The following is a 26,265-nucleotide window of genomic DNA, read 5'->3' on the forward strand; positions in this document are numbered from 1 at the left end:
AAGGTGCCAGAAGGAGCGGGAAGAATTCGAGTTGGAGAGTTGAGAGCATTTAGTATGGATGAAATTATTTTTAGTAGAGCGAAGAACAGACTTAGCACGATTCCGGGCAGAAACGTAAAGATTATGTGATTCAGGGGTGGGTTGGCTCCGGTACCTTTTGTAGGCCTTCTCCTTGTTGCGGACAGCATTAGAACAAGCGTGATTAAACCAAGGCTTTCTTGCGTTAGTCAAAGGATATGAGAAAGGAATGTATGCTTCCATGCCCAAGAGAATAACCTCCGTAATCCGCAAGGCACACTCAGATGGCTCACGGCCATGGAAGCAATAATCATTCCAGGGAAAATCAAAGAAGTACTGCCTGAGGGCCTCCCAGTCCGCAGCTCCAAAATGCCAGAGACGACGTTTCCCTGGAGGGTCTGCAGGCCGTACTGGAGCGATAGGACAGATTAGGGTAATAAGGTTGTGATCGGAGGAGCCCAACGGAGAGAAAAGATTAACAGAGTAAGCAGAAGGATTAGTTGTGAGGAAGAGGTCAAGTATGTTGGAGCTCTCTCCAAGGCTGTCAGGGATACGGGTAGGGTGCTGTACAAGCTGCTCTAGGTCATTAAGGATAGAAAAGATGTAGGCTTGTTCACCAGGTGGATCCGTGAAAGGAGAGGAGAGCCAAAGGTGGTGGTGAACATTGAAATCTCCAAGAATGGAGATTTCAGAGAAAGGAGAAATGGACAGAATGTGTTCCATCGTAGAAGTAAGATAGTCAAAGAATTTTTGATAGTCAGTAGAATTAGGGGATAAGTAAACAGCACAGATATATTTAGTCAGAGAATGACAGGAAAGCCGAAGCCAGAGAGTGGAGAATTCAGAAGAATCAAGTTCAGGAACACGAGAGCAAGATAAGTCGTTGCGTATGTATACACAACAGCCACCTTTGGCTTTGAAATGAGTATAGAGAAAGTAGGAGGATACAGAAAAGGGTTTGCTGTCAGTTGCCTCAGACAGCTGAGTCTCCGTTAGAAAAAGAAGGTGAGGTTTAGAGGAGGAGAGGTGGTGCTCAACAGAGCGAAAGTTAGATGAAAGGCCGCGAATGTTGCAGAAATGAAGAAGAAGAGAGTCAGACAGTGGTTCCAGGCACCTCGAGTCGTCACCGGGAGAGGGGCAGATGGCGGGGGCATTTATGGTCCCCCCCCCTGGGGACTCCGAGGCTGGGTGAATTGACGCCATTTTGGTAAATTTTGAATAGGAAGTGTAGTGTGTACTGTGCATGTAGTTTGGTGAAGATAGATAGAGAAATTTGTACTGGAGAGCATGCTGGCCTACTCTCTGTGTAACTGAGACACTGAAAAAGTTCAGCACATCAACATGACCACTGAAAGGCGACCCATTTGAATATTTACTTGGAAATATTTCAAAATGAGAAAAATATATGTGTGCGAGTGATACTGTTTTACTATAACTGTCAACATATATACAGAGATCCAAAGACACGAAAAATTCTTGTATCACAGTTCTGTAAGATAGAGGTGATGTTTTCATCATGTGCAAGCCAAACCCAGGGCCAAAACAAACTGTCAAAAGCTGCTGTGGTAATTACTCTTACTAAGTACAGGCAACTAGTGTGTTAATCTTTGTTTTCTGTATTAGGTGCATGGCTAATATTATAGTGGCCTATATTTATTTTTTACAAAGTGTTGTTGGAAGTACGGTGTAACAGTTAAAGTAATATAAAACGGACAGTAACCAAAAGACCCTCTTAAGAAGCCAACCAAAAGAACCCAGCCAAGTTGTTTGAAACATGCAACACACTATACAAGTGTGCACCAGGAAGCCTGTTTTTCAGGGACTACTGCAAGCAAAAGCAGCTGAGCTTATAGCATTCACAATGGAATTAATGTCAGTACCTGACCATCATTGTTGATACTGTATTCTTCCAGCTTTCCTTTGACTGGCAAAGTTATCACCTGTGTTGATGACACAGAGATATATAATATGTAGTAGGAAGTCATAATTATTTGAAATCTGCAGTAAATCAGACAGGATGTACACACTTCTGTACAGAAGTACAATTTATGCCACATATAATCAAGATTACCAAATATTCGGCATAAACCGTGGGCCAATACGTCTGTTACATTACAACAGATTTAACATCACAAGACGAATACATACATACCTCAACCTGCATTTCACGGCAAATGTCCATCCACACAGCAGTGTTCTTCTCCAGTTTACCACTAAGTCTGGTGTAATTTCTCTGATGAGACAGACAAGTACCTCGGTGCAATGTGAATTCCACATCTGACTGTCTCTTGCACCACTATGAGACTGCGTCACTGTAACAGAAATGTTTGTACTGTATGGAAAGAGAATAAGTGTATGACTGGAAATTCTACTTCATGTAAACTTGGTTCTCCTATTTTTTCATCCCAACAAGTAAACAAGCAGTGCCAATAGTTTTGTAATTAATATTACAAGCCATCATATGATTCATACTGTTAAAGTTAGTAAGACAGTTTTAGTGGTGATCGTATGAAGTACTTGATGCAACACACCTCTCTTTGATGCGCTGGTTTGTCCTGTCCTTGTGTATTCTTCTTGAGCACAATGACAAGCTAGACATAAGGAAGCGTCTCTTTCACTGGCGTACTCAGTATGACAACGGCTTTATGATGGTGTTTCGGTGCCTGAAAAAGTATAGAGTATCAGAGATTAATAAATCTTAATAAAGCATTAGTAAGTATGGAGCTTACAACAAATATATTGTACCTATTATGAATGACGATATTGAGCAACAAGTAACAAATGTATGCAACATGCATGGTAATCCATTCCCGATCCCAAATAAATGAAAATGACTGTCCTTGAGAGTCAGCACAACTTTATCCATTAGGAAAACATCATTAAATGATAGAGCGTTATATTAATAATCTGTCATTCTTTGTGCAGCAGATTGTCCATGATCATCTTCCACGAGGTGGACCACCAAGCAATTGGTCGCTTGGATAATGGACAGGTATTCTTTACCACACCGCTGGCATTTAATTCCTAAAAAGTGGGAGAGAAATCAGTTTCTGGTAGCAGTAAAATATTATTGGTGCATGCATAAATCACCAAATAATGAATGGAGATATTGTATTCTTATATTTAAATATGACAATGGTCTTGCGTTTGAATCTACATCTCTCAAAAAAAATTCTTTCATCATCAACAGGTAAAAATGTCAACTTGGCAGCTGACACACACACACACACACACACACACACACACACACATATATAAATATTAAACAAGTACGATACACACAATTCCAATATACTATTGCCATTGTTCTACTGCTTAAATATTTCAACATGACAGAGCCAAACTGCAAGTAAAAACTGAACATATATCATACCTGATAACGGTCTTTGTGTTGCATGGACAGTTCCAGCATGAGAGCTAGCCTGAGCCTCTTCCACAGAATTGTGAAGAGACTGGCACACACTGCACACATATAGCCTGTGATGGGTGAAATGTGTCAATCAGTAAACACCGCCATATGATGCATGCCTGCTTTTGATAATCATTTACAGGCTATACCTGTGATGAAGTTTTTTTTTTTATTAGAAAGAGATGTTACAGTGGAAATGTATACTATAATGAAAACACTGAGAAAGGAATTGGAATAAAAACATCATGAGGAATAACAATTAGGGTAATGCTCCTAAGTTCCATGTACCAGATTCTTTTTAAGTGAGGATGCTAATAAGAATCACTTTTGTAAGATAAACAGTGGTCATAGAGATGTGCAGTACCTTGGTGGCAAGCAACCAAACCTAGATGAATCATGAGAAATTTAGGAATCAAATGGAAAGGTCCATGTGGTGGGAAACTAATCCACATGTGTACCCTAGTATCTTTGCCTTCCTTTATTCATGGTTTTATACTAACTGAAGTTTGGGTATAAATTTTACACTTAACACATCCTTCCATATATTTTCCCCTCTAATTAAGTTAATCTGATAGTTGCTCATATGTTTCAAACTTCTTATGCTCTGCTTTGAAACTGCCCACTATTCCTATTCTAGCCCCATCAAAGGGGGAAAAAGTTAGGAAAGAAAAGCAAAATGGGGCTCTTCCAAAACAGTAATGCTCATGAAAAACATGAAGCACACGGCACACCATATGAAAATAGATATCAAGACAAAAAGAAATGAACGTAATACGGCAGCAATATTTCATAGTGCTATTTTGATGCTGAACATTAGGCATCTCCGAGTAAATGCTATAATAACACCACATTTTTCATTTTGCAAATATATGTACCATTAATACACAGGGCAAGAATGTGTGTCTTAAAAATTACCAAGGTTCTTGTCTTTCCATTTTTTTTTCCCAATATGATTTTGGTATCTGTTAAACATAATTTTTTTTATAAATGAAACATGAATGGTTGGCATCTGAAGCATTTGAGGAGCAATACTATAAAAAAGGAACCAGGCTAAGGGAAGTTAATAAAAATAATTTTAAATGTTTCTGGGAGAACTTATGTTTGAAATATTTACACTGTGAATGCTTCTACCCATCAATGTTTCTGCACTGGACACAGTTTGCATTAAAAGACACAGTTTGCCAGTCAAAATCATTTTAAAACTGGTGAAGGGTTTAAGTAAAAACAAAGCTAATAATGCAGAATACGCCACAAGCTGATAAAAGCTCTCCTGAAACTTACTTTTTCCTTATGTTTTACCATCGGGTGCGAAGACACAGCTTACTATATCAGCAAGTAATTACTGTTCATATTCTTTCATTGTAGAATTCCAAATTAACCCACATCAATTTTACTTACGTATCACTTGTCTCCATTGTCCTATCCACTGTCCTTCACGGCACTTCTGTTTCAAGTGGCTCCTGCTGAGATTTGAGGCCTCTCCAGCGGAAAGCACCGTTCCTCAAGAACCACACGTTGATGAAGTAATATGGAAAATCACACACACTTCAATGAGTTCAACAGGTGGAAGGCTTTCTTGTTCTCTACCGAGTCCGACTCGACCTCCTTTGCTCAGGATTTGTTTACAAAATGGAAAGTCAATATCGGTCAAAATACCTAGGGAGGAACATTGACTAATCTTGCCTAGTCATGCTCAAGATTCAACATCGTTTTGACTTTTAGTGCTCGCGAAAACGGGTATCAGCATGAAAGTCAATATACGATATAAATACTGGTCAAGATATCTTGACTTTTAATGTCGCGAAAACGCGACTCTAATATTATTAGTCTGTGATTACTGACAAGGCAGTTTTTAGGCGGGTGAGAAGGCTGACATTTTGGCGGGTTTGGTGAGAGGAACTCGGCGGGTTGGCAGTTTCTGACCTGGCAACCCTGGGCAGCACTGAGGTGTACAGTAGTTAGTGGGTGTCAGTGGTGGAGACAACACACTCTTCTTCACGCTCTTCAGGGATTTTCATCTGAAGGTACTTGCCTAGGAAGAGAGAGAGAGAGAGAGAGAGAGAGAGAGAGAGAGAGAGAGAGAGAGAGAGAATTAATAGTACATATTATATGTTCGAGATGGAGGGGGAGGGGGAGACAGACTTTGAGATGGAGAGGAGTGAAGGAGGTGGGGTGAGTTGGAGAGAGTGCAGCCTGATGGTGAAGGACAGAGTGACATTGATAGATAGATAGATAGATAGATGGACAGATAGATAGATAGAGGTAGGTATTTATCGATGGGTAAAAGTGGAAAATATGAGAGGTGAAATATTAGGTGAACTTAAGTATTTATAACAGATGATAAGATGTCTCTGTCAACTTAAGAATATTAGCCAGCAAAGGAAAGTGAGAAGCAGAAGTGAGATATTAGTTCGTGTCCACACGGGTGCTGGAACAAGTGCTGACAACATCAAAACAATAACGAACAAGCTGCAAACATACCCGGAACAGCAGCGTCCAGAGGCGAACTTTCGTATGTCTGGCCAGAGAAACATGCCAAGCCTCTCTCAGCCTAAGAATATTAGCCAGAAGGAAGAGGTAGGGGTAGACCGAGGATGAGATCGACTGATGAAGTGGAGAGGTATAAAGGAGAGAAGGGGTGTAAGTTCGGGGAATGGCAGCGAAATGGCAGGGGACAGGGCGACATGGGGGCGATTTATTTGTGGCCACGCCTTACGGGATTAAGGCGTCTGGCTATAGATAGACAGATAGGAAGAAGAGAAGAAGAAGAGGTAGAATATTAAATGATCCGTGGCTCCTGTTTGTGCATGCAGTTCGCGAGCAAGACACGGCACCACCTCGTCACCGTGGCTCCCTGTGTCCAACGTATTACATATACCGGATCAATATCATCATTACCGACATCAGAGAAACTACAGCGCCGGAAATCGGCGAGAGTGGCGCTATTTCGTACAGGTGAGATTACGTCACTTCAGGTATTACACTTTCGATAATGAAGAGGGGAGGGTTCAACCCACTGTGGTACTGCGTGAGGTGGAGCCAAGTCTCACCCTCCACTGCATTTCGGCGTGAGGAGATCCCTAGTCTTATCCTGGCGTGGCTCTGTGTACTTACAAGGGGGGCGCCGTTCCTCACGTGATGTATGTACTGTACTTAACCTGTAGGAGGGACCCACAGAAGGTGCTGTAGTGAATGGAGGTGAGGCGCGGTGATTATAGTTTGAATACTCATATATATAGGTAAATAGATAGATAGATAAATAGATTGATAAAAAGACACAGATAGATAGATAGATAAGTAGGTATATAGATCAATGACTCATAAAAATAGATTAATAGGTAGAAAGATGTTCCCAGCGTATATACTGTATAAATAGATGAAAGAGATACATACCGATAGATAAATGTATAAATAGATAAAGATATACTATTGAGAGATAAATGAATAGATAGGTAAAGATATACTGTTGATAGATAAATAGGTAGTCAGAAAGATAGAGGAAATTGATATGGATAAATCGATAGAATTAACGACAAAAAGTGACCACCAACGACTCAGAAAAAAAAAAGAATTACAGATAAAAAGAAAGATAAAAAAAAACATTGGCGACATGAAAAAGTAAGAAAATAAAAAAAAAATTGAGATAGAAGATAATTAGCTTAGCGTGGCGTTACTGTTATATGCTTGGGTGGGTGTCGTGAGAGAGAGAGAGAGAGAGAGAGAGAGAGAGACAGAGAGAGAGAGAGAGAGAGAGAGACAGAGACAGAGGAATGTGTGTGTGTGTGTGTGTGTGTGTGTGTGTGTGTGAGAGAGAGAGAGAGAGAGAGAGAGAGAGAGAGAGAGAGAGAGAGAGAGAGAGAGAGAAAATAAGAACATAAGAACATAAGAAGAGAGGATAACTGCAGTAGGCCGGTTGGCCCATGCTAGGCAGCTCCTAGAAGAGTAACTGATCTACTAGAATGAGATAAGGATAGCAATGAAGAAGGCTCTCCCCCGCCCTCCAAACCCTCTAGCCGAAGCCAGCATGAAAAAGTCAGAAAGAACACCACGTAGTATAGAAAAATTGGCGTGGACATTTTATAGGAAAGTGTAAATGGACAATAGAGACTATCATAGTGTAACCTGAAAAGGAAAAATTATGAATTAATATTGGTTATAAGATTTTCTTTTTTCTGTATCCACTCCTTATTAATTGTTATATGCTTATCTAGTCTATCCTTGAAACTCTCAATGGAAGAGGCAGCAACTACTTTACTAGATAGCTTATTCCATTCGTCTACTACTCTATTACCAAACCAATTTCTACCTATTTCCTTACTGAAACGGAATTTTTCTAGTTTGAAACCATTATTTCTAGTTCTATCCTGTATGCTTACTTTAAGTACCTTGCTGATATCTCCCTTATTTATACCCTTCATCCACTTAAACACCTCAATTAAGTCTCCCCTTACTCTACGCCTCTCTAGCGAATGCAGACTTAGTCTCTTCAGTCGGTCTTCAAATGACAGGTTCCGGACGTCATGTATCATTTTTGTCATTCTTCTCTGTACATTTTCTAACGAATTAATATCCATTCTATAGTAAGGACACCAAAATTGTACTGCGTAGTCTAAATGTGGCCTTACTAATGGTAGATAAAGTTTCAGTATTACTTTAGATGATCTATTGCTCACGCTTCTCGAAATAAATCCTAGGACCCTATTTGCTTTATTTCTCGCATTAATACACTGTTGCCTTGGTTTAAGGTCGTTACTAATCATAACTTCTAGATCTCTCTCGCATTCCGATTTGCTAATTTCTTTGTTATCTAAGCTGTATTTAGTATCTCCAATGGTCTTGCCTAAGTTAAGTACTTTATTTAGTATCTCCAATGGTCTTAACTACGTTAAGAGAGAGAGGTGTTCATTGATTACAGGTGGACCAGGTGAGACAGGGGTGTTTTCTGGATTACCTGCACGTTTCCGGGTGATTATCCCACCTGGAGCCCATCATTGATCCCAGAATTTTATGTCAGATTGGGTATTTATTGGCTAATTCTCTCTCTCTCTCTCTCTCTCTCTCTCTCTCTCTCTCTCTCTCTCTCTCTCTCTCTCGCTCGCTCGCTCTCTCTCTCTCTCTCTCAACTACTTCCATCCATATACTCATCAATGTTCTTCTTCCACTTTTCTCTCTTGTTGTTGTTGTTATTATTGTTGTTATTGTTGTTGTTGTGTTTATGATTGTTGTTGTTGTTGTTGTTGTTGTTGTTTATTGCAGCAGATGTCACCGTTTCAATAGCAACGTCACTTTCCCCTCATCACCATTTTATTCAACACTGTCATCGTCATAATCACTGTCTTGTATATGACCCTCTCCTTAAGCCTTCCGGAATACATGTCAGGAACATCTTAGTCACTTTCATCCACTTTCACTCACTTCCTTTCACTTTCACTTTCCTTTACTTCTATTCACTTTCCTTCACTTTCATTCACTTCCCTTCACTTCCATCCACTTTCCTTTACGTCCCTTCACTTTCCTTCACTTTCATTCATTTTCCTTCATTTTCATTCACTTTCATCCACTTCCCTTCATTTTTATCCACATCTCTTTAATTTCATTTACTTTCATTCACTTTCATTCACTTTCTCATCTCCCTTAGTGTCCTCTCAACCTCATTTTCATTATCATCATCATCATCATCATGGCCAAAATCGTCATCATCATCATCATCATCATCTTCATACTCGCACCCGGGGCTAGAGTGGGAGGCCTTCACGTGGTGGCACTGATATGACTGGTTGGTTCTCATGTCCGGAAACAAACGTCCCTCAACACTCCTGTTACTACTACTACTACTACTACTACTACTGCCACTACTACTACTACTACTACTTCTACGATAACTATTACTACTACTAAGACGACGGCTACTGCTACTACTTTACATGTTAATTACAACCCTTTTTCCGGAAGCCAATTAATGATTCACCTGAGCACACCTTCATCGATGGGCGGATGGTGGGGGAGGGGTGGGAGTGGATGGGGTGGAGTGCGGTGTGGATGGATGTGTGGGTGTAAGGGTGGTGGTGTGGACGTGGATGGGGTGGAGTGTGGTATGGATAGGTGTGGTGTGGTTACGTGGAGAGGCAGCGTGGATATAAGTAACGCAATCTGTTCCGTTACTGAACATAAGGTCCAGTCCCCCCCCTCTCTCTTTCTCTCACGCACGCGCACACACACACACACACACAGACACACACACACACACACACAAGCAAACCACCTGTAACCTCACACTATCACAGTTGACAAATTCCTCTACGTAACCTTCCCTGTGTTAAGTTTTTATAACCTTCGGACCTAATAACGGTAAGATTAAGAGGCTTCGTTAATCCTTTTCCATTCCGATTTATGCTGAGACTGGTTTAATGGTTCTGGTTTCTTCACCCACCAGGTTTAGATTTGTCAAGATGGGCGCGACGGCGAAGATGATGATGATGATCATGATGATGATGACGATGATGATGGGAGTGAAGGGGCAAGTGTACTTCAGGGGCGCCTGTCCAATAACACCCATTATCAAGGACTTCGACTTAGAGAGGGTGAGTGATGATGATGATGATGATGGCAGTACCTACCTACGTCTTGGCTTTCTTCAGTACTTACCTATACCTACGTCTCCCTCAGTATCTGGGGAGATGGTTCGAGCAGGAGAAGTATTTCGTCGCGTACCAAGAGGTGGGACGGTGCTGGAGTTACACTTACATCAAGGACTACAGGACGGGCAATATAACTGTCAGGGCCGATTTTTGGGACATTTTGTAAGTAGGTGTGTGTAAGTAGGTAAGTGTGTGTGTGTGTGTGTGTGTGTGTGTGTGTGTGTGTGTGTGTGTGTGTGTGTGTGTGTGTGTGTGTGTGTGTGTGTGAAGCAAAAACAAAGATATAATTCCTAGCAAATAATATATGAACCAAACTTTCTCATTTTTATTCGTGTGTGTGTGTGTGTGTGTGTGTGTGTGTGTGTGTGTGTGTGCGTGAACAGCAAAAAGATAACTCCAAGCCCTCATCCTCCCAGGCTGAACCGCCCCACAGTCCTTACCGCAGACGTGACTGCTAAGAGGCCCTACTCTGCCCCCAGCTTCTTGACTTACACCCTTCACGGAATGCCTTTCATTGAAGTCCACGCTCAAGTATTAGCCACCGATTACGACTCGTGGACACTGGAGTATGCCTGTGTCCCCCAACCCATCGGACATACTAGTGAGTCTATTCGTTATTGTTGCTTTATAGTTTATTTTTTTATAGTTATTGACGAGGGTGCTATTCGATTACTTGGACTAATATTCACTTCACTCCGTCCTGAATTCTGAGTTGTTGCAATGGAGTTATACTGAAAGGCTCTGCTTGTCAAGAAGTGCTATACGATGTTGAGTCATAGCATTGTCGTTTTACGTAACCGAGCTACGTGAAATAAGCTGAAGGACGATAATCTGGGCCAAGGTAGAGTGAAACGCGTATAGTGAGTTGGGTATAGTAAGCTATGGGAGGGAAGAGAAGGGGAAATAGGGAGAGGATGTAAGAGAGGAAGGAATGGGAAGAGAAGGGTAAGGGAAGGGAGGAGAGAAGAAGAAATGGCAGGGTAGGGTAGGGTAATGGTTCAAGGGATGTATGTGTGTAAGGGATAGATAGGCAAGGAGAAGATTGGATAGGGTAGGATAGGGTAGGGGATGGAAAGCTAGGGTTGAGTAGGTCAGTGTAAGGCAGGATTGGGGTAGGCTAGGTTAGGGTAGGCTAAGGTAGACTAGGGTAGGAGAGAGCAGAGAAGGGTTGTTAGGGCAGGAGAGAAGTAAGACCCAAACTTAACTAAATCAAACTCAGTCTACCCAAACCAACCCAACCTGACCTAACCTAACCTCATCTCAACAGGAAGAGTGAGAATTCAGACCCGGAGCCCTCACCCCCCCTACCACGTCATCGAGGAGGCGAAAACCACCCTTATCTCCTTGGGCATAGATGTCAAATTCCTAGAGAAACAGGATACGTCTTGTTATAAGCATTACTGAGTGTGTGTGTGTATGTGTGTGTGTGTGTGTGTGTGTGTGTGTGTGTGTGTGTGTGTGTGTGTGTACCCAGAGAGGAGTTTTTGCCGTCCATCCTCTTTTGTTGATCTTGTCCTTCAATAAATCCACTTTACTGTTTTTACTTTAACTGTGTTTATCTCACCTTTGTAATTACTTAAGCAGTTAATGGTTCTCCACACCTGAGCTACGATAGATAATTTTAAAGCTGATAGATGTGTTTGTTTGTTTTTTTGTTTGGCAGAGGTATGGTGATTGTCGTTGCTTTTGTTAGGATTTTGCTGTTGCTTTTTTGTTTGTGTGTGTTTTTTTTGAACTGCTTAGGATTAAATTTAGAATTGGACTGGCATACATACATGCACTTACACACACATACACACATGCACATTCACACATGCACATATGCACATACATACACACATGCACATACACACACACACACACACACACACAGACATGCAAATAAACTCAAATACACATATGCACATACACACACACACGCATATACACACATACAAACATGAACATACACATACATAAAAATAAACACATATACATCCACAGTAGTACACACACAGTACATACACAAAAACACACATACATGTTTATATTACATAGACTTTCACTCATACACACAGACACAGCGTGCTTACATACATACACATACATATGAACATAAACATGAAAGCATAGCAGTGCACATAAACAAATGCACAAACATAGGCTACAGAGACACATACACACACACACATATAAATACATACGTACAGACACATGCACATACATACGGACACACACATATACATGCACATACATAAACATAAATATTCATGCACCTACATACACATACATACATATACACTTCGTCCGTAGGTACACATATATACGGACATACACATACATACATACATTCATACATATATACATTCACAAAAATTATTGAAGACTAATTCGAAACTAGAGAAAACTTGTTCTTCATGAGAAACTAAGATAAATTTTGAAAAGTAAATGTCTACTCCTATTTATCTATTTATACATTTGTATATATATTTATTTATTGGATTATTATTTTTCATCTTTTTACGAATATATTTTCTTCATCCTACTTCATCTCATCCTTAGGCGAAAAACATAATGATGAAGAGGATGAACATAAGAACATAAGAAGAGAGGATAACTGCAGTAGGCCGGTTGGCCCATGCTAGGCAGCTCCTTGAAGAGTAACTGAACTACTAGAATGAGATAAGGACAGCAAAGAAGAAAGCTCTCCCCCGCCCTCCAAACCCTCCAGTCGAAGCCGGCAGGGAAAAGTCAGAAAGGACATCACGCAGTATAGAAAAACTGGCCTGGACATTTTACAGGAAAGTGTGAAAGGAGAATAGAGACTATCATAGTGTAACCTGAAAAGGAAAAATTATGAATTAGTATTGGTTATAAGATCTTTTTTTCTATATCCACCCCTTATTTGTCATATGCTTATCTAGCCTATGCTTGAAACTCTCAATGGAAGAAGCAGCAACTACTTTACTAGGTAGCTTATTCCATTCGTCTACTACTCTATTACCAAACCAATTTCTACCTATTTCCTTATTGAAACGGAATTTTTCTAGTTTGAAACCATTATTTCTAGTTCTATCCTGTATGCTCACTTTAGGTACCTTGCTAATATCTCCCTTATTTATACCCTTCATCCACTTAAACACCTCAATTAAGTCTCCCCTTACTCTACGCCTCTTTGGCGAATGCAGACTTTGTCTTTTCGGTCTGTCTTCATATGACAGATTCCGGACGTCATGTATCATTATTGTCATTCTTCTCTGTACATTTTCTAACGAATTAATATCCATTCTATAGTAAGGACACCAAAATTGTAATGCGTAGTCTAAATGTGGCCTTACTAATGCTAGATAAAGTTTCAGTATTATTTTTGATGATCTATTGCTCACGCTTCTCGAAATAAATCCTAGGACCCTATTTGCTTTATTTCTCGCATTTATACACTGTTACCTTGGTTTAAGGTCGTTACTAATCATAACTCCTAGATCCCTCTCGCATTAGGATTTCCTAATTTCTTCCTTTTCTATGCTGTATTTAGTGTCTCCAATGGTCTTCCCTACGTTAAGTACTTTGCATTTTTCAACGTTAAATTCCATTTGCCAAGTTTTAGACCATTTGAACAATATATCGAGGATGATGATCATGATGATGAGGAGAAGGGGGATGATGATGATGATGATGATGATGATTATGATGGTGATGATGATGATGATGATGATGATAAGTAGGAGGAAGAAAAGGGTGATGATAATGATGATGGGGATGATATCGATGGTGATGATGATGTTGATGATGATAATGATAATGATAATGATATGCCTTTGGGTCAACTCGGAGGGAGAGTGGTAGATAGGACGAATCGTACTTCATGCTGGAGAAGTGTGAGTTGAGAAGTGTGAGTCCGCGGGAAGAGTTATGTATGTGGCAAGCGTGGGAGTAGTAGTAGTAGTAGTAGTAGTACTAGTAGTTGCATTTGTACTAGTGATGGTGGTAGGCGTAGTAGTGGTGGTGATGATTGTGGTGGTGGTAGTATGGTCTGAGAAATCTAAACTGGCGGCTAGGGTGTGGAGCGACCCTCTGTACAGTTTTGCTATGTTTCCCAAACCCGCGATGTGAAACGGCTGTTATATATGTAAAAGGAAGCACAAATAAGATAAACAGATACGAGTACAATGTTAACGTGTGTATTATAATATATGAAAGAACAGTAAACTTATTATGCATAAAATATTTATACGGCAATACAGAAACGTGGCATAAATATTTTCCAGTGTTGCTAAAAGAAATGTAGTCACTTTTATTGTTTCTTTCCGTATTTCTAGGGTGAGTAATAATGTTACAATTATGATTACATGATAATGTGCAGGAATATAAGTAAAAATATGCCAATTTGATAGTTAAAAAAATAATATATTAAACCCTCCTGAGCGGCAACACTCACACCGACCTAGTCTAACCCGGCCAGAGCGACTTGGTTCACACTCCTTTGTGTCCTTGACTCAGACAGGATGGCAACTCACCCAGCCCCCAATAATAAATATAATTTTAAAAATAATTAGATATAATAAAAAATAGAGAAATGAAAGCATAAGTTTATAAGTCACTCATAAAAGAAACAAAATTCCCCAAGGTGACGCACATATCCCCCCAGGAGAGAGAGAGAGAGAGAGAGAGAGAGAGAGAGAGAGAGAGAGCAAATTCAGTCTTCTTAGCCTGTCTTCCTATGAAAAGTTCCGAATATCATATATCATTTCTGTCATTCTTCTTTGTGCGTTTTCGAACGAACTTATATCCATCCCTACATGTTGCTAATACAGTGCTATGTCCATCACTGACGTGCAGTACTGTTAGCACCAGAGTCATAATGACCACCCTGTTCCTCCCCTACATCTGCCTCTTTGTCTGAGGCCCTCACACCCTTTACCAAGCCTGCCCAACCCAGCCCTGCTCCCCTAATTACTGACGACGCAAAGCTCTCCCGTTGCCTCATCTACCACTCCATACCTTCTGTATTATCCTTCTCTCTCTCTCTCTCTCTCTCTCTCTCTCTCTCTCTCTCTCTCTCTCTCTCTCTCTCTCTCTCTCAACGCTTATAACCAACCATTTACTCCTCAGTGTTCCTCTTCCACTTTTCCCTCTTGTTGTTTTGTTGTTGTTGTTGTTATTGGTGTTGTTGCTGTTGTTGTTGTTTATTGCAGCAGATGTGACCGTGTCAATGGCAACGTCACATCACCATTATATTCAACACTTTCATCGTCATAATCACTGTCTTGCATATCACCCTCTACTTATGCCTTCTGGAATACATGTCAGGAACATCTTAGTCACTTTCATCCACTTTCGTTCACTTTCATTCAATTTACTTCACTCCCCTTCACTTTCACTCACTTTCCTTCACTTTCGCTTTCATTCAATTTCCTTCACTTTCCTTCTCTTTCCTTCACTTTCCTTCACTTCCCTTCACATTCCTTCACTTTCATTCACTTTCATCCATTTCCCTTCACTTTCCTTCACTTTCATTTACTTTCGTGCACTTCCCTTTACTTCCATTCACTTTCCTTCACTTTCATTCAATTTCATCCACTTTCCTTCACTTTCCTTCACTTTCATCCACTTCCCTTCACTTTCATTCACTTTCGTTCACTTTCTCATCTCTCTCAGTGTCCTCTCAACCTCATTTTCATCATTATCATCATCATCATCATGGCCATCATCGTCATCATCGTCATCATCATCATACTCGCACCCGGGGCTAGAGAGGGAGGCCTTCACGTGGTGGCACTGATATGACTGGGTGGTTACCCTGCCCGGTTAAACAAACTTCCCTCAACACTCCTATTACTCTTACTACTACTACTACTACTACCACTACTACTACTCCTGCTACTACTACTACTACTACTATGACTACTACTACGATTACTACTACTACTACTATCACTACTACTACGGCTACTTCTACTACTTTACCTGTTAATTACAACCCTTTTTCCGGAACCCAATTAATGATTCACCTGAGCACACCTTCACCGATGGGGGGATGGTGGGGGAGGGGTGGGTGTGGATGGGGTGGAGTGCGGTGTGGATGGGTGTGTTGGTGTAAGGGTGGATGTGGATGGGGTGGAGTGTGGCATGGATTGGTGTGGTGTGGTTACGTGGACGGGCAGCGTGGAAAGAAGTAACGCAATTTGTTCCGTTACTGAACATATGATAAAGCCTCCCCCCCCTCTCCCTCTCCCTCTCTCTCTCTCTCTCTCTCTCTCTCTCTCTCTCTCTCACACACACACACACACACACACACACGCAAACCACCTGTAACCACACACTATCACAGTCGACAAATTCCTTTATGTAACCTTCCCTATGTTACCTTTTTATAATCTTCCGACCGAATTATCTTAAGATTAAGAGGCTTCGTAACTCCTTTTTCATTGCGATTTATTCTGAGACTGGTTTAATGGTCCTAGTTTCTTCTCTCACCAGGTGTCGATTTGTCAAGATGGGCGCGACAACGACGATGACAATGATGATGATGATGATTACATAGGAAAGGAAACAGCAACAGACCTTATGGTTCTTTCGAGGCAGCTTGTTACAGAGAAATCTATGACTACAAGATCTATTCTACATGCTGAAGGAGAAGGATAGTAAAGCAAGAAGGCTCCCCCCACCACCAAACCCTCCAGGAAAAAGTGAGAAAAACCACCATGCTGCATGGAAAAACTGACATGAAATTTCATAGGAAAAACTGGAAAGGAAAAGTTATATTCTATAATACTTTGTCTATAAGCTACTCGACTGAGTAACCTGAAAGAGAGAGTAATCAAATAAACTACTATAATAGTTACGGCATGACATTATAAACCGGTACATTCAGTTTATGGGAAGTCTGTGGACATAACGTGGAAACTACACACTGCACAGTGTGGATGCTTAGGGGTGGTGAGGCAGCCTTGCTGGCGATTATGAGGCAGGCAGCAGTCAACCAGGCCTTAGCTCCGTTCACTCCACTGAGACAAGGAACTCTCCCCTGTGGGACAAGTACACAAGTTTCCTCCTGAAGCAGTGACCCCTGGTACATTAAAAAAATCCCGATGGTGGTCACTTGACTAACAGGGACCCTCAGTGATCCACAGCCCATCACAGGTCGAAAGTAAGAGTAGTGACCGTTAACTCAGGGCTATCTGTGCAGATCCTAATCTGTGCTTACTGCATATTACCTCATTTGCACTGAGTAAACTGAAATATGTATAATGACGTGACGTGACGCTATGTTAAGTTTACTGGGTGTCTTGTAAACATGAGGGGACTGCACAGTGTGGATCTTTAGTGGTGGTGCAGCAGCCTTGCCTGGCGTTTTTAAGGTAGGCAGCAGTCAATCAGGCCCTAGCTCCGTTCACTCCACTGAGACAAGGAACTCTCCCATGTGGGACAAGTACACAAGTTTCATCCTGAAGCAGGGACCCCTGGTACATGAAAAGAATCCTGATGGTGGTCACTTAACTAACAGGGACCCTCAGTGATCCACAGCCATTCACAGGTCAAAAGTAAGAGTAGTGACCGTTAACTCAGGGTTATCTGTGCAGATCCTAATCTGTGCTTATGTTACTTTATTTGCATTGAATAAATTGAAAAATGTATAATGACGGGACGCAACACTATGTACAGGTACGTTGTTTACAGGGTGTCTTGTAGACAAAAGGGGAATGAACTTACACGCAGCTATAAAAGCAAGTTATTCAGACAGAAAAAGAGTCAGCTGAGGATTCTCGTGCAAATACTTGTCTATTTTGTTTTTGAATGTCTCAGTTGAGATACTGTTCACGGTATCTGAGGGTAATCTGTTCCAGATATTTACAACTCTGTTAAAGAAGAAGTATTCTGCTTCATGGGATTGGAAACGTTTTTCCATAATTTTCCAGCCATTAGTTCTGGTTTGACTCGACCGGTCTATATCAAAATATTTATTCATATCTAAGTTGTCATATCCCTTCATGATTTTGAAAACTTCAATAAGGTCCCCTCTTAACCTGCGTTTAGTTAGGCTAAATAATTTAAGTTCCTCAAGGTGTTCCTCATATGGTTTGTTTCTAAGTCGTGGTATCATTTTTGTGATTCTTCGCTGATGATGGGAGAGAAGGGGCAAGTGAACTTCAGGGGCGACTGTTCTATAACATCCATTATCAAGGACTTCGACTGGGGGAGGGTGAGTGATCATGATGATGATGATGGCAGTACCTACCTACGTCTTGGCTTTCTTCAGTACTTAACTACGTACGTCTTCTTCAGTACCTGGGGAAATGATTCAAGCAGAAGAGGTATTTCGTCGGGTCCCAAGAGGTGGGACGGTGCTGGAGTTACACTTACATCAAGGACTACAAGACGGGCAACATATGTTCCAGGGACGATTTTTGGGACATTTTGTAAGTAGGTGTGTGTAAGTAGGTAAGTGTGTGTGTGTGTGTGTGTGTGTGTGTGTGTGTGTGTGTGTGTGTGTGTGTGTGTGTGTGTGAAGCAAAAACAAAGATAATAATTCGTCCCAAATAATATATGAACCAAACTCTCTGATTTTTATTCGTGTGTGTGTGTGTGTGTGTGTGTGTGTGTGTGTGTGTGTGTGTGTGTGTGTGTGTGTGTGTGTGTGTGTGTGTGTGTGTTTTCGTGTGTGTGCGTGTACAGCAAAAAGATAACTCCAAGCCCTCATCCTCCCAGCCTGAACCACCCCACAGTCCTTACCGGAGACGTGACTAGTAAGTGGCCATTCTCTGTCCCCAACTTCCTGACTTACACTCTTCCCAGAGTGCCTGTCTTTGAAGACCACTATCAAGTACTAGCCACCGATTACGACTCGTGGACACTCGAGTATGCCTCTGTGCCCAAACCCATCGACATACTAATGAGTCTATTCGTTATTCTTGCTTTATTGTTTATTTTTTATGGTTATTGACGTGGGTGCTATTCGATTACTTGGACTAATATTCACTTCACTCCGTCTTGAATGCTGAGTTGTTGCAATGGAGTTTTACTGAAAGGCTATGCTTGTCAAGAAGTGCTATACGATGTTGAGTCATAGCACTGTCTTATTCCGTCACCGAGCTACGTGAAATAAGCTGAAGGACGAGAATCTGGGCCAAGTTAGAGTGAAACGTGTATAGTGAGCTGGGTAGAGAAAACTATGGGCGGGAAGAGAAGGGGAAATAGGGAGAGGATGTGAGAGAGAAAGGAATGGGAAGAGAAGGGTAAGGGAAGGAAGGAAAGAAGAAGAAATGGCACGGTAGGGTAGGGTAATGGTTGAAGGGAAGTGTGTGTGTAAGGGAACGATAGGGAAGGAGAAGATTGGCTAGGGTAGGATAGGGTAGGGGATGGAAAGCTAGGGTTGAGTAGGTCAGTGTAAGGCAGGATAGGGGTAGGCTATGGTAGGGTAGGCTAAGGTAGACTAGGGTAGGAGAGAGCAGAGAATGGTTGTTAGGGCAGGAGAGAAGTAAGACCCAAACTTAACTAAATCAAACTCAGTCTACCCAAACCAACCCAAACCAATCCAATCTGACCTAACCTAACCTCATCTCAACAGGAATAGTTTGGATTCTGACCCGGAGCCCCCACCCCCCCTACCACGTCATCGGGGAGGCGAAAACCACCCTTATCTCCTTGGCCATAGATGTCAAATTCCTGGAGAAAGAGGATACATCTTGTTTAAGCATCACTGAGTGTGTGTGTGTGTGTGTGTGTGTGTGTGTGTGTGTGTGTGTGTGTGTGTGTGTGTGTGTGTGTGTGTGTGTGTGTGTGTGTGTGTGTGTGTGTGCCCAGAAACGTGTTTTTGCCGTCCATCCTCTTTTGTTGATCTTGTCCTTCAATAAATCCACTTTACTGTTTTTGCTTTATCTGTGTTTATCTCACCTGTGTAATTAGTGAGGCAATTAAAGGTTTTCCACACCTAAGCTACGATAGATAAATTAAGAGCTGATACATGTGTTTGTTTCTTTGGCTGAGTTAGGATGATTGTCGTTGCTTCTTTAGGGTTTTGTTGTTGCTTTTGTTTTTGTTCTTTATTTGTTTGGCACTGCTTAGGATTAGATTTAGAACTGGACTGGCATACATACATGCACATACACGCACATACACACATGCACATTTACACATACACATATGCACATATACACACACATGCACTTTCACACATACAGACCTGCAAATACACTCAAATACACATATGCACATACACACACATATTCACATACACAAACAAACATGCACATACACATACATAAAAATAAACACATATACATCCACAGTAGTACACGTACAGTACATACACACAAATACACATACACCTTTATATTTACATAGACATTCACTCATACACACAGACACAGACACAGACACAGCGTACTTACATACATACACGTACATATGCACATACACATGAAAGCATAGCAGTGCACATAAACAAATGCACACACATAGGCTACAGAGACACATACATACACACACATATAATACATTCGTACATACACATGCACATACATACGTGTAAACACATATATGCACATACATACACATACATACTGTATACATGCACAACATACACATACATACATATACACCTGCGTAGGTACACATACATACGCACATACACATACATATATACATATATACATACATACATTCACAAAAATTATTGAAGACGGATTCGAAAGTAGAGAAAACTTGTTCTTTATGAGAAACTAAGATAAATATTGAAAAGTAAATGTCTACTATTTATTTATTTTTTTTTATTTTTTTATTGGATTGTTATTTCTCATCTTTTTACGTATATTATTTTTTTGATACTACTTCATCTCATCCTTAGGCGAAAAACATGATGATGATGATGATGATGATGATGAGGAGGAGGAGGAGAAGGAGGAGGAAGAAAAGAATGATGATTATCAGAGAAATTTCACTGATGATTTTTCCTGTGTAAAAATACAGGTTCTCTCTTCATTCTGACTTGCCGTAAGTGCTTGGGATAGATTAAAAGCATCTACTTGCCCGAGTGCCAGGGGGTTAACTCACCCTCTTCAGGCCCACAGTAAGGGGCGGAGAGACGTTGGTTACAAGATTGTGACAACGTAAGTTAACTTATACCTGGTCGTGGTGTAGTGGTATGCTGCCTGGCTCTCACTTGAGAGTCCCGGGTTCGATTCCCGGCATATTGGTAATTTCTCTGATGATTTTTCCTGTGTAAAAATACAGGTTCTCTCTTCCTAATGATGATAATGATGATGATAATGGTGATCGTGATGATGATAATGATGATGATAATGATATGCCTTTGGGTCAACTCGAAGGGAGAGTGGTAGACAGGACGAATCGTACCTCATGCTGGAGAAGTGTGAGTGGAGAAGTGTGAGTCCGCGGGAAGAGTTATGTAAGTGGCAAGCGTAGTAGTAGTAGTAGTAGCAGTGGTAGTAGTGATGGTGGTAGGTGTAGTAGTGGTGGTGGTGATGGTGATGACGGTGGTGGTGGTAGTATGGTCTGACAAATCTAAACTGGCGGCTAGGGTGTGGCGCGACCCTCTGTACAGTGTTGCTATGTTTCCCGAACCCGCGATGTGAAACGGCTGTTATATATATAAAAGGCAGAACAAATAAGATAAACACATACGAGTACAATGTTAACGTGTGTATTATAATATATGAAAGAACAGTGAACTTATTATGCATAAAATATTTATACGGCAATACAGAAACGTGGCATTAATATTTTCCAGTGTTGCTATAAAAAAATGTAGTCACTCTTATTGGCTTGTACCGTCTTTCTAGGGTGGGTAGTAATGTCACAATTATGATTATATGATAATGTGCAGGAATATAAGTAAAAATATGCCAATTTCTTAGTAAAAAAATTAGTATATTAAACCCTCCTGAGCTTGAACACTCACACCGACCCAGTCTAACCAAGGCCTTTTAAAAATAGAAGGCCTCTCCAATCATCTCGTGACGTAAGCCGTGTAGGTCAGGGGCAAGATGGGTGGTCAGGTAGCGGTCAAAGTTTTGCCACACTAACGCTGTTTTTTCTTGTGTGTGTGTGTGTGTGTGTGTGTGTGTGTGTGTGTGTGTGTTGTTTAATTGATATTATATATTAACAGATTTATTGGTACTCATAATTTTATTCATACGAAAAATTTGCAATGGTAAAAGAAGAGTTACTATAAAAGAAAAGTACCTTATGTAGTGACATCTGAAATCATATATATATATATATATATATATATATATATATATATATATATATATATATATATATATATATATTGGGGCTGCTATATTGGGATGTCATATTGGTGGTATATTGGGGCTGTTATATTGGTGATATATAGGGGTGCTATATTGCGGGTGTTATACTGGGGTGTTATATTGGTGGTATATTGGGATGTCATATTGGTGGTATATTGGGACTGTTATATTGGTGGTATATTGGGGTGTTATATTGGGGCTGTTATATTAGTGGTATATTGGGATGTCATGTTGGTGGTATATTGGGGCTGTCATATTGGTGGTATATTGGGGTGTTATATTGGTGGTATATTGGGGCTGTTATATTGGTGGTATATTGGGGTGTTATATTGGTGGTATATTGGGGCTGTTATATTGGTGGTATATTGGGGATGTTATATTGGTGGTATATTGGGGTGCTATATTGCTGGTATTATATTGGTGGTGTATTGGGGCTGTTATATTGGTGGTATATTGGGGTGTTATATTGCGGGTTTTATACTGGAGTGTTATGTTGGGGTGTTATATTGATGATATATTGGGGGTGTTATATTGGGCCTGTTATATAAGGGGTAATCAGACTTGTCTCTAGTGTCAACAAGGTAATGCAGACTTCGTTTGAATTCGATTCACTTTCTTTATTAAGGAAAAGCTGAGGAGATATGTAGGAAAAATGAAGGTTTAGATTTTCCTCTCGTATCCAGCCCCAGCCACGTCTGTGTATATGGCTTTGGTCCTACACCCTAGCATGGCTAAACCCTCATTTTTCTTATATTCAATACAATTATGATAACTTAAAGCTTCTCACTGTACTCTCTATACTTTTCTGATAATACTGAACAGAAAATAATGTTGTACTTACCCTGCTATTCCGATTTGGAGTGAACTGGTCTCGCTTAATGGCACATAGCCACTTGGAGACAAGTTCTTTATCTTGCGGGAAGGAAAATACACAAACTTTTGGTCCATTTTTATAATTTCCCTTAAATCTGGGAACACAACACATGTAATGCATTATTACCTTAATAAAACATACAAATAATGTAAATATCAATATATAATACAATGTTTTTCCGTCCTTATTGTCATTGAACACAGCGAGACCTCTCCTGACCTTAGGTGACCCAACCTACGTAGATGGACTGGATCACTGGACGTTCACTTTGCTGGCTGGTTTAGTTGTCAGTTCGGATATTAATTTTTAAATATAATATATTAGTATCTTGACAATGCTCTTACTCAGTTTAATGATAAAAGATATATTATTTTATAACAAATGGAAATATGCGAAAAAACTGAGAAAATCCGTGAAGTCCGATAGGCAACACCGTGCAAATATAACCAGCTTAAAACGAAACATCCCAAGTTTTAATTTCCAATCGTGTATGTGTGAATTTTGATTGGTAATACTGATTTGAATATTTATTGGCACTTGATTAATAATTATGTCCTTTTTTGATATATTTGTATCCTGTTCTACACTGTTTATCAAATTCATTTCCTTATTAGTTTTATTTTATTTATTTATCGTTTCCTCATCACTGGCGACCTTCTGTTACTCTACTTTGCTTCTAGTTTGTTCATTATCAGTTCTATTTAACAGACGTCATTCTCTCTCTCTCTCTCTCTCTCTCTCTCTCTCTCTCTCTCTCTCTCTCTCTCATGCACAGAATTAAGTACTGTTGGTGGTAGCAGTAGCAACTAATAGTAGCAACACTGCTACTATTAGTAGTAGCAGTAGCAGGTGGTGGTGGTGATGCTTGTAATAATAGTAGTAGTACTAGCAGTAGTAGTAGTAGTGGTGGTGGTGGTGGTAGTGGTAGTAGTAGTTGCTGTAGCAGTAGGCTACTGGTGGTGGTAGAAGTAGTAGTTGTTGTTGTTGCTGAAGTAGTATACTGATGGTGGTGGTGGTAGTAGTTGTTGCTGTTGCTGAAATTGTAGTGGTGGTGGTGGTTTTAGTAGTGGTAGTAGTAGTAGTAGTAGCAGTAGTAGTAGTACTAGTAGTAGTAGTAGTAGTAGTAGTGGTAGTAGCAGCAGCAGTAGTAAATGTTGTTGTTGTTGTTCTGGTGTCAACATCTTTTTCCATAAGAAGTTGTTAGTATCACACATTTTACATAATAATTTTTAAAGCTGTTTAGTCATAATTAACAGTGTGTAATGAAGTGTGAATGATGAACAACCAAATATCATTTCGCTGTTAGCTGTGATATAGGAAGAAGGTGGATGGGAGACCACAAGTGCCACCCTGTTTCAATTATAAAATGAAGGTTAGGAGAAGTGAAAAGATATCTGAATAGTACATAAGTGTAAAGTCCTGGGGAACCATTTACTATGTTGGTATATGTGAATGTACTTAATACCATTCTATAGAGGTGTATAATGTGCTAGTAGAGATGTCATTTATCCCTACTTTTTGCATAAGCCCAGAGTATATGTAAATGCTTGGCACCTCACTTTTAGCTGACCTCAGCACCGCGCCCAAGTCGGCACGGTGACCGTACAGTGTCAGAAGAAATCATAAAGTTATCAAGGGAGGTGGTATCGCTCTTACATATCTCTCGGGTCGCAGTTATATTATTCTGTGCCCAATAAAGAGAGATTTAATCTGCTCATTTCTGTCACCTTACACTACCACTTAATATAACAGACCAGCTTCCTCCTTCTAGTGGCAGAGGACCTTTGGTGGAAAGTGTCGGGAGTGACGGCGAGTGGCTGATGTGTACTACAGACAGTGTCGTCGATCTCCAACATGGTGGTCTAGTTATACTATAACAGCAGAACACATAATATGTAGTCAGCTGTGCTATTCCATATAACGGCTACACAAAATTGGTGGATCCGGTGGAATTAGCAGCTAAACTGACACATAAATTTGGTGCTAGCAGTGGCCCGATACATAAATTTCGTGGCAGCGGTGGGATACGATACAAGTGCTAAAGGGATTATGCTGTGAACCAGTAACCCTTGCAATCGCTTGTTCCTGAAGGTGAAACAGAAAATCTTACTCTACTGTTGTAAGGGGACTAATTACCAGTGAGTTAAGTGGAGCAGATAAACTGGAGTGGTGAATATTAATTCCTCCCATTATTCTGCCAGTGCGAGATTCCTATCTTAAGCACAAACTGGCAGTTATCTCGCCCTGTGGTGTGCGAGATATCTCCATCTTCAAACGCAAACTGGCAAGAATCTCGCTCTCGTGTGTGAGAGGCGAGATAAGGAGAGATCAAACTAGTGCGGTGAGGAGTGGGTCAACTAGCAACTTCTAGCAACTCCAGAGGCGCGGACGGCTGAGGCGAGCCGCAGGGGAGCGGGCGCGGGCTGTGTGGTGCCACGATCGTGTGTGGTGCGTCGAGTGGCGTCACTGCCTGGCGTGCTGCTAACTCCCACAGCGAGCTGGCTACTGTGTATGGTTGGAGGAGTCTGGTGGAGTGTGGAACACTGAATGTGGAACATCATCCTGGACTTTCATATCTAGGTAGTGTCCATGCATTAGTAATCCACACACACACACACACACACACACTTGAATCAACACACGTTAGTTAGTTAATGTGTGTAAATAAAGGTTTCTCAGAATTCCCTTGAAATAAATATACTTTCTGTGTACTTTATATGTGTCCTGTTCTCTGTCACTTACCGTAACTATCCTTTTTTATGTCAATTTATCTTCCTGTAACTGGGAGGGGAATAATTACTGACAAGGTTAGATGGATACAGTGAAAAAGTGAGGACGTAGAATTAGGGGAAATAGAGATCAGCCAACCCCACTAGACTCAGAATTTTATGAGTGGGTTGATACATTAAGTAAAAGTGCTCAGACATATAAAATGAGTGAAGGACATATTGAGGATCAAGGTGATGAGGATATTTCTGAACGACTGGATGAGGATTTGAAAGCTTTGCATTTGTGTTCTGGTCATACTTATTCAACAGTCCCGGAGCAATCAGTTAGATCCAGAATGGCCAC

At 40.7% G+C, this 26,265-nt stretch overlaps 1 protein-coding gene across 1 annotated transcript; it reads left to right on the forward strand.

Moving 5' to 3' along the window:
- The first annotated feature begins 4,103 nt into the window (after positions 1-4,103).
- Positions 4,104-11,469, forward strand: LOC145411548 (apolipoprotein D-like). Its single transcript, XM_080281559.1, has 6 exons — positions 4,104-4,122; positions 6,241-6,382; positions 9,861-10,008; positions 10,094-10,227; positions 10,482-10,666; positions 11,333-11,469. Exons 1-6 carry the CDS (start codon positions 4,104-4,106, stop codon positions 11,467-11,469), a joined length of 765 nt encoding a protein of 254 aa, XP_080137685.1.
- Positions 11,470-26,265: the final 14,796 nt, after the last annotated feature.

The sequence above is a fragment of the Coenobita brevimanus genome, chromosome 90, assembly GCF_032717465.1.
Source record: "Coenobita brevimanus isolate Jiangsu-jjx chromosome 90, ASM3271746v2, whole genome shotgun sequence".
NCBI lineage: Eukaryota > Metazoa > Arthropoda > Malacostraca > Decapoda > Coenobitidae > Coenobita > Coenobita brevimanus.